Raw genomic sequence first — 13,646 nt, 5'->3', positions numbered from 1 at the left:
GACACAACTTCCAGATTATTGCCTGACAATTGTTGGAGATTTCAGAATCTCCTACAAAGTTTTTCCCATAGGAACATGGGTATCAATGAGCATGTGAGAAAGAGCTGAAGAGTTGTCCAAGTAATTTGTTTGCTGTACCAGTGAATCTGCACCTGTTTGAGAGTAAATTCTTTCGACCATTCATACTATGGACATATAATTAATGTGTGGGCAAATTTTGGATACTCTTAACTCTACAACCTTCCTTCGGCTGCCAAGTTGTGTTATCACTATTAACTGCATTCAGTTTTTAGCACCAAACCTCAAGAAAAATAATATTGTCTTTGGCAGAGGTACAGCATAGATTCACCATTTACTTATGCTTCTTGCAAATGCTAATAAGGGTCCAATGCCAGTTTAAAGATCCCTCTGGGGATCCAATGGCCAGCCATGCCAATGGTCCCAAGCTGTCAAATGAGAAGGATGCACACCAAGATAAACATCAACTGCTGCTGGACGACCAACAACTCAGTGTAAGACGCCCTTTGGTCTGCCTGAAACTTGCTGGTCTTCCAGTGCAAAGAGTTGTCCATGACCGAGTGTTGCAGACTGGCACATTCCAAGGTCAAGGACTATGTGCTGAGTGACACACTCAAGCTTGGGGCAGCTGCCGCAAAGGCTCAATGGGGAAAGGCCACTGTGTAAGGCTCTCCCGCTGTAGTGAAGCGAGTGGCTGGAACCTGTGTAAAACCCCTTAGGCTGTATGCATCAAAATATATTTTTGTTGTGTAATGCAAATGTACATTGCATATAAAATGGAATGGCAAGGGTTCTGAGGCAACTCATGTTCTGTATCGAAAGAATCTGATCTATACTGTACTTTCCGAAATGTCAAACTTGAACAGTTTTGAAATTTTTTTTTTACAAATTTTTATGAATAAAGTATATTTTTAGAAGAAAAAAGTCAGTTGAGAAGGATGGGGGTGGGGGGAGGTCATCTGAGAATCAAAGAAGGTAAGACTGACTTTAACTGCCTTCACACCCATACATTCCCGCTGCCCCCCGCACTCCCCACCCTGCCACTTGGCTCAGTTTTTGCCAGGCAACGGGAGTTACAATCAGGGATGATATAACTATTATATGTTCAATAATAATAATATAGTCATATATTATAAAATATACACTGGGCTTAGCATTACAATACAATGACATGTATATTATGGCAACAGATTGGTGCAACTCCAAGGAAATTCCTGGCCCTAGTACCGGGAAGTGCATTCGGAGTAACAAAAGAAGAAATTCAAAGTATGTACATAGAGAAAGCATGGACACTAAAAGCAGTGACCAATGCAAAGAAGGACTTAAAACTAAATAGAATAAAAAAGGAAGTGTGAGGTAATGGTAGATATCAGAGACACAAGACTGTAATGAAATGTGGAATTTTGCTGCTGAACATTGGCCATAAGCTGAACATCTAACATACGTTGTAGCTGCATGATTCCACTCAGGTATCTGTTGTCCTATTTTAAGTACCCTTCTACGGATTGCCATGACCTTTCACTGGCACTACATGGCAAGGTGCACGTGAGCAAACAGTGGTTCTGTTCTGGAATCTTTCATCTATTCTCCTCAAAAAGTTTTAAAAATCCATTATTCATGTAAATGATAGAAAATAACTACACTTAGGAGAAATTTCAAGTCTAAATGATCTCTGTGGAACAAAATTGGGCAATTAGCTATAGAATGTGACATTCCCAAAAAGATATTCCAGTTCTTCAGAGTGCCTTTCAATGTTAAAACTAGCATTAATATGTCAACAGTGGAGCACTAAAATCTTCAGGAAAAGTAATCCATCAATTAGACAAAGAATAATATTATTCAAAACCTGTTTTTTATTCATATTTTCTGAGCTAATTTTAGGGCGTGTAAAAAGTTAGTGCTGAAAAATGGGACACTTTTCCATGTTGAAAAAGCAGGCTTTGAGTTACCTCTCAGCTGCTATCTGATGGATGCTTAATCAAGGCAGGGCTTTCACCAACTGTTGATCGTTCCTTTGGCCTTGGGATCAGAAATATATATATACATACATATATATAATGTTTCAAGCTGCTACTTGCATTATTTGCCATGCAAATGGGGCACCGACCTTGGATTGAGGGGAGTAAGATAAATGAGTACATGAGAGAAAAGGGAATAGAAAGTTATGCTGAAAGGCTGAGCTGAGTTGATGGAATGGGAAACATTTGTGTGCTGTATGAACACCAGCACAGACTGGTTGGGCCAAGTGGCCTGTTTCTGTGCTGCAATTCTATGAGATGGCTCTGCACCTGGCGTCTGTAATATGAAATTGACCTTTTTTATTAATAGTCTGGTTTCCATACTGCTCTGCCATCAATTGCAATAGGAAAACTGTTAGCCCTGACTTTAAGTGGGAGCAGGAATTGGGTGGGTGTGGATCGTGTTGGTGGTATTGTTGAAACAAGCAGCAAAGCTCCCCTGATGCCACCAAGGGAGGCCCAGGCGATTTTAACTCCCTGGCTTCATCTGCGTTGCTGCTGGTTAGTTGCCCGCACAAATTGGGTGGGAAACGACAGCTGGCCAGCAGCAAGTCGCAGGAAGGTCTCAAGGGAGGGAAGGTGGGAAGAGTACACCTAGGACCGGATCTTGTGCTTGTCTGGAGGCTGGTTTCATGGCGGGGGTGCCGGAGTGTAAGAGCGGATCCGCCTGCCATAGAACACAATGCCAGGATTCCCAGTTTCAATCTTCCTGGGGGCGGAATAGGCTGACGATAACCTTCCCGCCCAGAGGCCAATTGAGGCTGTTAAGTGGCCTATTAAGGGCTTCTTCCCACCGCCGCTGGGATCTGACCAGTGCTGGGGGCCGCCTCTGCAGCGCAGGCAGGATGCCTTGTAAAATGAGGTGCTCTCCCTGCGGGCTTGTGGGGGGATCCCTCCATTTTGTGGCCCTCAGAGGACCCCCACTGGGAATCCCCTCTCCTGGACCAAATGACCACTCCCCACCCCCCCTCGCCAGAGCCTTCCAGATTGGCCCCAGCGACCCCGCCTCACCTACCTGTGTTCTGGGGTGCCACTGCTGGGCCTGGGTCCGAGGCCTCTGCAGTAACAGCACTGGCCACCGGTCTCGGTGGCGCTGCTGATACTGCTGAGCCGCCAGCCCTGTGATTGGCCGCCAGCTCGTGGAGGCGGGGTCTCTATCCCTATAAAGTCTTTAAAGGGATGGGGATCCCGTCTCCTAAAACTTTGACCCCAAAAGACTGGCGGATTGTTCCTGGAGGCTGAAAAATTACAGAGTTGGGGCTCCCCCCGCCTTTTCAGCCTGGTGCTGGGTGCCCTGCCTCCTGCACAAAATCCCTAATCTTCATGGACCAACAAAGGAAAAAATAAAAATAAATTTACCTGTTTGGGCTTCCTCTAGTCCCAGATCTTCTTCCCGTTGTCTTCATCTGACAGGAAAGTCACAGTACCTCCCAAATCAGGCCATTAGTTAAAATTGCAGTCAGGGTCCCACGGTGCCTTTGACCTCAATCTGAAAATTTAAAGAAGGCCCTCACTGGTTTTAGGTGGGTGTCCTTGCAGCCTGCTCAGAGAGCAGGTTAAAATGGAAGAATGGGAGACAGCAGCTTTGGTGCAAAACATTGATTGCAAGTCACCTGGCTGATTCTTTAGGGTACAAATAGTGTGAATTAATGTGATATAATGTAATTTCCTTATTTGCAAAGCTTCATAATATGTCTATTTATGAGGAGTTATTGTCCAATTCCCAAATCATACATATATTCTAACAGGCAATAAAAGGGGCAATGGCTAGGGTAATGGGGTTTGCACCTTATTATCCAGCCACATTTACTCACAAAAACGCCAACTAATGGGGTTTTTACACCAGTTCTAGGGTGGAGATGTGGGCACCCAGTGTCTCCAAGTAGCATTCTAATGTCAGGTATAGAATGACCAAATGAATTCTAAACTTATTTTAATTCTGCTCCATACAATATACCTATGTGAGTTATTTCATCTCTTTTACCAGTTTACAACATGGCATCATTGGAGAAGATTACTGAGTTAATGTCAATTTGGTCCAAGTCATAGTAGTTTTACTTTGTAGATTTTGGTTTCTCTTGAAATGCCAAGATGAAGAACCATGATTCATAGTACAGGATGCCACCAAGACTAAGGAAAAAGATGAGGTCAGTCAACAAACGAGTTTAGTGTTGTCAAGCTCAGGTTTTACAAGCTTCATAATCATAGGAGAAAGAGAAGCTTAGAGAAGGAAAGGAGAGCCAGGTTTTGACGGCAAAGGCTGTAGGGGACAGTGCAATGCGACTTGGTTTTAACATTGCTGGGGCAAATAAATCCTTCTTCATCAGATCTCCTGTTCTGAATCCTCTACATTCTTATCTCTTCAATCTGATATTGTGTTCCAACTGACACTTTACAGATTGTCTGCCTTTCGCCCAGTTCTCTTTTTATATGTTTTTTTAAAACAACAAAATGTATAAAACGATCTCTGTAAACCATTGAATACATGGATCCATACAATTTAATAGCTGTAAAATTTCCTGGTGTAACAGTAGCAAGAAAGCTCATGTACCTCCAGCATTTTAGGTCATGCAATGCCTATAATAAAGGATTGATAACTGCTGCATTGATGCATATTGCCTCTTTACAATGTATATCTACAAATACTACCCAGACTTTATTTTTAAACCAATATACAATATGCAGGCTTGAATGTGACAAAAGGTGGACTAATGGGGGAATTTTAATTTGATGACACGCTGGGAGCAGTTGCGGTGTGGGGGGTGTGTGGGTGGTTCTGGTAGCATGTGGGAGATTTGGAAGTCTGGGTTTTCCTGCATGTTGTGGAATTTTAACTCCACGGCATGCGACTTTTGACCCTGACAGCTTCCCCGCCCGAATGTCAGCCTGATTCACATCCTAGGCATCCAATCTGGAAGGGTATATAGGAAGAGGCTGCAAGAGTAGGTAGGGGTGGGGAGAGAGTAGGAGCCCAATCCTGGGGAGGATCTGATCCCAGAGGGTGTGTGAACCCCATGGTTGGGGGCGGTGGGGGGTCAATTCCGAAGAAGGAGGTTTGAGCCTGGGGGTGGGGGGCGGTTGTCTCACAAATGCCATAGATGTTTCAGAAGATGACATCCTCTGGGATGATGAGGTTGCTGAGGTGGATGATCAAGTTGAAGATGATAATTACAATGATGCCACTTACAATGATGATGAGAGAGATGATGAGGCAGTGGAGGAGCTGTGTAAACTATTTGAGGACAGTTATTCAGACACAGCATGTCAAGGCTTCCATACTTGTAAATAAATCTGAAAAAATGCGAAAAGAAACTCTCAAAACTTACTGGTAGCTTCTTGATAATTTCTTTTAGAAATTTAGTTTATAAATATTGGCTGCAAAAAAAAAAATTGATTTTTTACCAAGTATAACACACCCCTGAACTTCCAGATAAATTTTAAGGTAAAAAGATGCATATTGTACTTCGAAAATTAGGTTTGTCTAAAAATTAGAACCAGTCCTTTCAGGAGTAAAATTAGGAAACACTTCTACACGCAAAGGATAGTAGAAGTTTGAAATTCTCTTCCACAAACAGCAACTGATGCTCGATTAATTGTTAATTTTAAAACTGAGTGATAGATTTTTGTTAACCAAAGGTATTAAGGGATATGGGGCAAAGGCAGGTATATGGAGTTGGGTCACAGATCAGCCATAATCTAATTGAATGGAAGAACAGGCTGGAGGGCTAAATGACCTCCTCCTCTTCCTATTTTCTTAATTTTTTGCCCTGTTTAACTCCCCACCATACCCATGTTAAAACTTCCTGCTAATTCTTGGGCAGCTATATTATTTTGCATAAAGGTACTGTTCAGAACTGTCACTGAGTATTGAAAGGTCTTGGAATGCATTCTGGTTAGTACATCTAATGCCATTTTGAGATTAATTGTCATCAAGTTTAAAGATGCTTAAAGTGAAATAGCTGCATTGTCAGCTGTATCATGTTGTCATTCAGCTGTGCATAGGTAGGGTGGGGTTACAGTGTTTATTGCTGACACTCAGTGCAATTTTCAGTATTAGATCAAGTCCAAAGACACAGTTTGTGCCCGCTTAATACATTCTTCCAACTCAGTCACTAGTTTGAAATCCTGTAATAAGTTCCAAACAGTTAAGTAGGACATTCATTGCAGCAGGGCTAGATAAACCATCAGGGATGCAGGAATCTAGCCTGAACTTATCCTTACGTATTTAGGCCTTCTTAATAACCCTCAGTACCTTGCTCTACGGCAGCGAGGCCTGGACAACGTATGCCAGCCAAGAGCGACGTCTCAATTCATTCCATCTTCGCTGCCTTCGGAGAATACTTGGCATCAGGTGGCAGGACTATATCTCCAACACAGAAGTCCTTGAAGCGGCCAACACCCCCAGCTTATACACACTACTGAGTCAGCGGCGCTTGAGATGGCTTGGCCATGTGAGCCGCATGGAAGATGGCAGGATCCCCAAAGACACATTGTACAGCGAGCTCGCCACTGGTATCAGACCCACCGGCCGTCCATGTCTCCGTTATAAAGACGTCTGCAAACGCGACATGAAATCGTGTGACATTGATCACAAGTCGTGGGAGTCAGTTGCCAGCATTCCCCAGAGCTGGCGGGCAGCCATAAAGACAGGGCTAAATTGTGGCGAGTCGAAGAGACTTAGTAGTTGGCAGGAAAAAAGACAGAGGCGCAAGGGGAGAGCCAACTGTGCAACAGCCCCAACAAACAAATTTCTCTGCAGCACCTGTGGAAGAGCCTGTCACTCCAGAATTGGCCTTTATAGCCACTCCAGGCGCTGCTTCACAAACCACTGACCACCTCCAGGCGCTTATCCATTGTCTCTCGAGATAAGGAGGCCCAAAAGAAATAACCCTCACAAGATGGATGGGGGAGGGTTGGCGGTCTTTTTAATGGTGGCATATATCACGGTGTAAGGCAGGTCATTTCATTAACATTTAAATTTGGCTGCCAGTGTCGTTGAGAGCCTGATTTTAAATTCACTGCTGCTGTGCAGATTTCCCACGCATCAGGAAACCTGTCAGTGAAAGGGAATCAGGAGCTGCCGTGCCACAAGATAAGTGCCGTTCCAGCAGTCTAGGTGAGCTTTGGCTTCCTCCTGCCAATTGTGACTTCTCTCTTGCCCTCACCCTGTTTGCTGACATCCCCACATCAACCCAGCCTTGTTGACCTCGCTCTCTTTCCACGATCTACTACTTTCCCCCCTCCTGATTTGCTCTGATGGGCTCGCTCTCTCCTCTTCCGTGATCTCCAAACATCTATTCCCCCCACCCCCGATTTCCAGCAACTGTCCCCCACTGTGACCTCCTGTCATTGGAAATCCCTCCAGGCCAGCTGCTAGGCTGTCAATTTGGCCATCAGCTGCCAGCTTCTTTAGCTGTTATTGGCCTCAACCAAACCCTCCCCATGTCCCCTTAAATATTCGGGCCATAGTATCTATGGCATTCCTTTTTCTGATAATACCATCTAATTTTCTTAACAGCTAAAGGTGTTAATTTGCTTTATATTATGGAGCGCACATCTCATTAGAGAGTAATTTCTGCAAATTGTTTTTTGTAACAGCCAAATACTGAAAGCAGAAGTTATATTGAACTTTCCCGCAAGCAAACCAATGTCTGAAATTTCTTTAATGTAGTTGATTCTGACTCTTTCTCCATTAACTCAGATTCCCCAGGGTTCAGACTTGCATTATAGTCAGAAGCGTTGCTATATATCCCAGTATCCAAAAGCTTTAGTAATGACAGATTTGCACTGATTGATTACTTTCAGTGAAAATTAATCACATCCAAATCCATTTCTGCTTTTTAAAATTAATATGCGAGATATGTTTATCATTAGAATTAGAACATTACAGCGCAGTACATGTTTATCATGTCCATATTTCATGTTTCCCGTGCCAATCTATAATCATGCAAACATATCCATGTTAAGATCCATCTGTTATTCCTTTCTCCATCTGCTTAGCAATCAAAGGCAGCTGGTTGAACTAGTTATTTCCTCAACACCAGACTCTTGGACATACAGTATAAACCTATCAGTATTCTTCAACACATTCCATTTGGACACACTTCCTGATGATGAACATTTGCATTTTTAAAAGATTTATATTTTATTACCAATTATCATGTCCATATGATACTTTCTCATTCCAAAGTGAGAATGCTAAGTGGGGTAGAGTTCCATAGCATAGTTTGAGCTCATAATTTAGGCTGACATGCCAGTGCAGTACTGAGTTGCATTGATGGAGTTGCTGTCATTCAGATAAGACTTTAAATAAGGTCCCATCTATCAGTTCGGGTAGACATCACAGATCATAGGCTCGATTCAAAAGTACAGCAACTCAGTGTCTGGATCAACATTCCTCCTTCAACAAATAAAATTGTTCATTCCTCACCTGCTCTTGCTGGTGCAGAATGTCTCTTTTGCCTGCATGAAAACAGTTACTGCGATTCAGTTTGTACTCATTGATTAAAACAGAAAGAGCTTGCAGTTTTACAGTGCCTTATCACATCATATATACATCCCACTGAACATACAATAAATTACCAATGAACATGATACCAGCCAACATAATAACCTACTCTAGACTAATGAGATATTACATGATTTGATCAATGCAATATCACTTGGCTTCCTCTTTCGTTCTTCCAGCACTACTTCTAATTGTCTTCTTTAAATATATTCGTACAAGATTTTCTATAAGTAATTTATGATAACTCATAGTCTGCAATGCATATGCTATTTAATTTCAGGAGCAATTGTATTTCATAATATATGGCTTCAGTTAGCTCTCACTGAAACACATCAGCACAAAGCTTCAAAAATGTGATAAAAAATAAATTGCTACTTATATTCAAACATTTTGTACCTAAGTCTTTCTATTTTTAAACTCATGTTGGCTGGGTTTCCTAGGTCTCGGGAAACATGGCAGCTGAGAGGAAATGAGAAAGGCTGTATCCATGAGATAAATGCCTTTACAGCACTGCTTGTGGGCCAGGAGGACCATCAGTATTTTCTCCAGGTCCAACAAACTATCCAGTAAAACCCCACCATGATCTGTCTGCTCCTAACGCCCCAATCAGACCCCCTCAACCACCATCTGCTTCCCTGACCTCAATTGGATCCCCTGATACCATTGGACCCCTCCAGTGATCAGAACGCCCCCCCACCCCCACGATCAGGACACCTATGATTGTACCCACTTTTCCCCTATGATTAAATCCCCACCACTAGACCTACCTGATCTCCTTGGCTGCGGCCTTGTGAAGCAGGCTCCAAGCCCGACAGGCCTTCAGCCTGTCAATCAACTGACAGAAAAGTTTTTAAAGAAGCTGGCTTTCCTGACCTCACCACAGCAACCTCCATCCCACCACCCCAACCTCACACACACAGAATTTGCCTCTGGGTTAAAATTCAGGCCACTGTTCTCAATACAAGGCTTAGTCTATAATAGGTAATAGCAGACAACCAGTGGACCCAACTCCCATGCTTCAATCATTTACTTTTCCAGTCTGAATGCAGACATAACAATAATTTGAGATGACATACAGTCACTGTTTTTTTCAGCAAGGAATTTTATTAGCAATTTTTAAGAAATAATTTGAAAGTTTATGATACACAAAACAGAATATTTGATTCCTGACTATTAAATTCATCACATCATTTTAAATACCAATAGTTTTAAACCTGCTATAGCCAGTGAAAAATTTCATTTGAACATTAAAGATAATACACTGAAATAAGAATGTTCTAAAATTAACTATATTTTCAGATACATGAAGTTATTGATAAGGGGTCACTTAGTGGCTAGTGCATATCCTCTCACTAAAACATCTAGATGGCAATTTGCAAATGACCTGATCTGTGACCAGGTTTGCTGTGGAATGGATCAATATCAAGGAGATCAAGGTTATAGTGTGAGTTGGGTGGGGCTTTACATCAGAAGAGAACAGAAAGGAAAACACAACACAAAGCAATAACCAGCTGTTTCAATTCAACTAAGGTTCATAATTCCAGTGCACAGCACTCTCAGGCATGCACTATAAATACTACCTCAACCTTTTTTTTGTGGTTTGTTTTGGACAAAGATACTTACTCCTCCCCCCAACATTCTCAATTATATATTCTTCATAAAAGTTGACACATTACTTGACTATCTACTAAAGATTTAAACAGGTTCAAGAGAATAAATTTCATTCTAAAACAGTCTGTTGGAGACATGCATTTTGTGTTCTCATAACATGACAGCTGCAACAGTGAAATTTCTGCGGTAAAGTTAAATGAAACATGATAAATTGGGAGCCGAGGCGCAATAACTTTGTAACATAGTGCTACAATAGAGTGCCTTATTATGAAGATGGGTATATCACAAGAAAGTTATGGATAAGGAAGATGATTCATTTCATCTTAGTTCAAAAAGGAATGAGATGCTGTCTCACTCAGTGAGCTCTTTTAAACGATGAACATCCTTTCAAAATGCATTCAATGCATCATTTCTGAAAAATTACAAAGATGGCCATCAAAAACTACAATAATATATCCTCATGTTTTCTGCCCTTTTGCCTGGAGTATGCACTGCACAAAAGTTGACACACAAGTGATAATAATATGCATGCATTGTACTCACACATGTGCCATCCAGAATCAGATCCAAGGAAATGGTTAGCTTTTACTCAGTATGTACTGTATTTTACAAATCCTTTAAATGCTGGAGTGACAGGGGCACATCTGTACCAGGACAGCTTGTTCTTCAACAACTTAATATACTGAATAGTCAACTAGATGCATATTTTCTCACATTAATTCACACCTACACGTACTTCAATCCCATCAATACATCATGGGGAACGTCACAAATACCAGACGCACGGTTAAAAAGATTTAAACCACTAAATAAGAAATGTTTTTATTACATCTTTAAAGAAAAAATGAGTAATACAAATGTATACACTGACCACTGAATGACCACCAGAGTTGGGGTGTGGTTGGGGGGGGGGGGGGGGGGGGTTGCTGGCAGGGTGCAGGTGGGGTTCTCTCATGTGTTGCTATCACTTTTTTGAATCAGTTATTTAATATGTGGAAATACCTTAATTAATTTCCTAGAACACAACTGGCTGAGTGTTGTCGAGGAATAGAGATAAATTATCCCCGGCTAGGATGTAGCAGCAACTTCTCTGATTTGTGGCTTCATCTCGTCCACTAAACAAACTCCATTGTGCATGATTTACTAATGAGACACACCTTCCAGCCCATAGCAACACTGTTTAATACTGCTAATAATTTACATCAGTTCATTAAAAAGAATTGAATCGCAGGCTCATATATATATAAAAAAATCAATTATAAAACTGGAATCTGCTTTCTAAAAAGGTACAGGTTAGAAACAGAAAAACGTTTCAAGCGTTTGGGAAGGAACTACTAGAGCTGACGTTATGTGCTTATTTTTTGGATTTGTGTTACGAACAAAGACCGTTACAGCCAAGAATAACAATGGTTCGATAAAAAATTTATATGTTTTTATGTAAAGGCGCCATTTCATTTAGACTACTGGAAATGCAGAATTTCAAGTCGAAAAATTAGAATTTATTTCTTAAAGAAACTATGGAATTCATGATCTGCATCTCAGCCAATTGGATGCCAGCAGATAGACCATTTATATAACACTTATTTTCACAAAAGTGGCAACAAGCTAGAGAACCCTGGAAGCATGCATCTAGATCAGTTACAGCTTTAAATTGACAACACATCTCACTTCTAATCTTTATTATTCTTGAATGACAAAATGAAAACACCAGGAAGGTGATATAGAACCCTTTCATGATATCCACCTAGTATCTGCATAGAGACAAGCGTGCAACATCAAAGGTTAAACTACTGGTGGTGTTGGACACTAGACAACAATGAACAGAGATCAGTCACATACTGTACATTAAAGGATATGTCTGAAAGCTCTGTGCAATCATTAACAGAAACAGTAGGAATTTTTGACAGGAATCTGCACCAATTGCAAACACACAAAGTTTATGATAGCAAAACTTTTCAACGACTGAATGAGAGAGGACCGTGAGCAGTGAAAACTGATCATCTGACAACATGATTGGACAACAGCTTTGTCATCGATTGGATGTTAAGAGTTTAATATGATGCAGTCAGAATAAAAAAAAAATCAATTGTTGAAGGACAGGTTATCTGTCGTCAGATGAAGCTAAGGTAAAACATGATAAATGAAGCCAACCAGGAACCAGCTTTTGTTTCTAAAATGGACTTGGTAGTCATTTTGGAGAGAAACACACTATCCATTTGATGTTCTGCTCTTTTGCTGTGGTGATCTGGAGGTATACATTTGACTGTTTTCAAGCTATGCATGATTGGTTATAATAGAGTTTGACTACTGAGAGGGGAGGGGAACTAGCCCTCGAGTCTGAGCTGGAGAGGAGTTTGGCCAGAAACAAAAATATTGCATTATTTTAAAATATTGCATTATTTTTAAATAACTCAGTTTTTCTCATTTTTATAAGCTACCATGATACAATTGGAGGAAAGGAGGCTAAATGTGATGTTCACTCTCCAAACAGAAAATAACTTTGGTGCAAATGTATTTTTCCCCAGCTATATCAAAATATTCACAAATATTTTAGAAGCTATGCATTTTGTGAGACATCAAGAATACCTGCAATACCATCAAATTCTTACTTTGGTCCTGTTGGGAAACAATTGATTTTTTTCAGCTTATCACATTTACTAAACACAGAGGCATTGAAGCAGTTCTTTGAACTAGGCATGCTACTAACTGCAAGTCCTGAATCGCTAACCCAGAAAGAGCAGGCGACCTGGTTCTGTCAAAGTTGCAAGCAGCACAGAGAGGTTAGGAATTTCCTATGAAGAAACATACATAATTCTACTTCTAATAAAAAAAGGAAATAATTATACTGAAGCTTGGTATTCTGCAATAATATGAAGGTCAGCGCAAGTGTCAGAAAGAGGGCAGCACAGAGGAAGAGACACGAGTGGACAGCGAGAAGTTCTGTGCAGTTCATACAGTGCATTCTGTCAGTAGAGCTTCTACTCTTATTGTACAGTGGGAATGGCGGACACTAGAAGCTCTGTATATGTAAGCAGTAGAGCAGTGGTACAGTTTTACTGAGAGCGAAACTGTAAGCTGTTCTTGCTGGTCTTTGCTGGAGACATTTATCCAGATGTCTTGATATAGAGCTGATTCTGTAAGATGTAGTCAATAACAGGCTGGTTCAAATATTCCACCACGTGGCCATCACCATGTTGCAAAGCCAATCTGTCAAAATGCAAATCAAAATGTTTAACCACAATGCACTGGTGTAACAAAAAGATTTTGCTGACTAAATCTGTTCATTTACTTTAAAGTTGCTTTCTTGTCTTTTATGAATGTGGTGGTGGGGATAAGAGAGAGAGCAGATGGAATCCCCGTCAGCCATTTACTTGCCTACTTTGCCATTTTATAGATGTGACCTCCAGACAGCAAGAGGAACAGGTGGCTGAGCTTCAGGTTTATAACCATTTTAAGATCCATCACTAATATTGTACAGTGATGTGCTGAAG

At 41.2% G+C, this 13,646-nt stretch overlaps 1 protein-coding gene across 1 annotated transcript in view; it reads right to left on the bottom strand.

Annotated features, from left to right (window-relative positions):
- Positions 1-9,694: 9,694 nt before the first annotated feature.
- Positions 9,695-13,646, bottom strand: part of nmnat2 (nicotinamide nucleotide adenylyltransferase 2) — a 312,435-nt gene continuing 308,483 nt past the window's right edge. The window contains exon 11 of the mRNA XM_068036467.1: positions 9,695-13,362. Within this exon, the coding sequence (XP_067892568.1) occupies positions 13,260-13,362 (103 nt within the window). The 3' untranslated portion in view covers positions 9,695-13,259. The remainder of the gene's footprint in view (positions 13,363-13,646) is intronic.

Source organism: Heterodontus francisci, chromosome 8 (assembly GCF_036365525.1).
Source record: "Heterodontus francisci isolate sHetFra1 chromosome 8, sHetFra1.hap1, whole genome shotgun sequence".
NCBI lineage: Eukaryota > Metazoa > Chordata > Chondrichthyes > Heterodontiformes > Heterodontidae > Heterodontus > Heterodontus francisci.
Note: the sequence above shows the minus strand (reverse complement) of the source record. Positions and strands in the feature narration are given on the sequence as shown.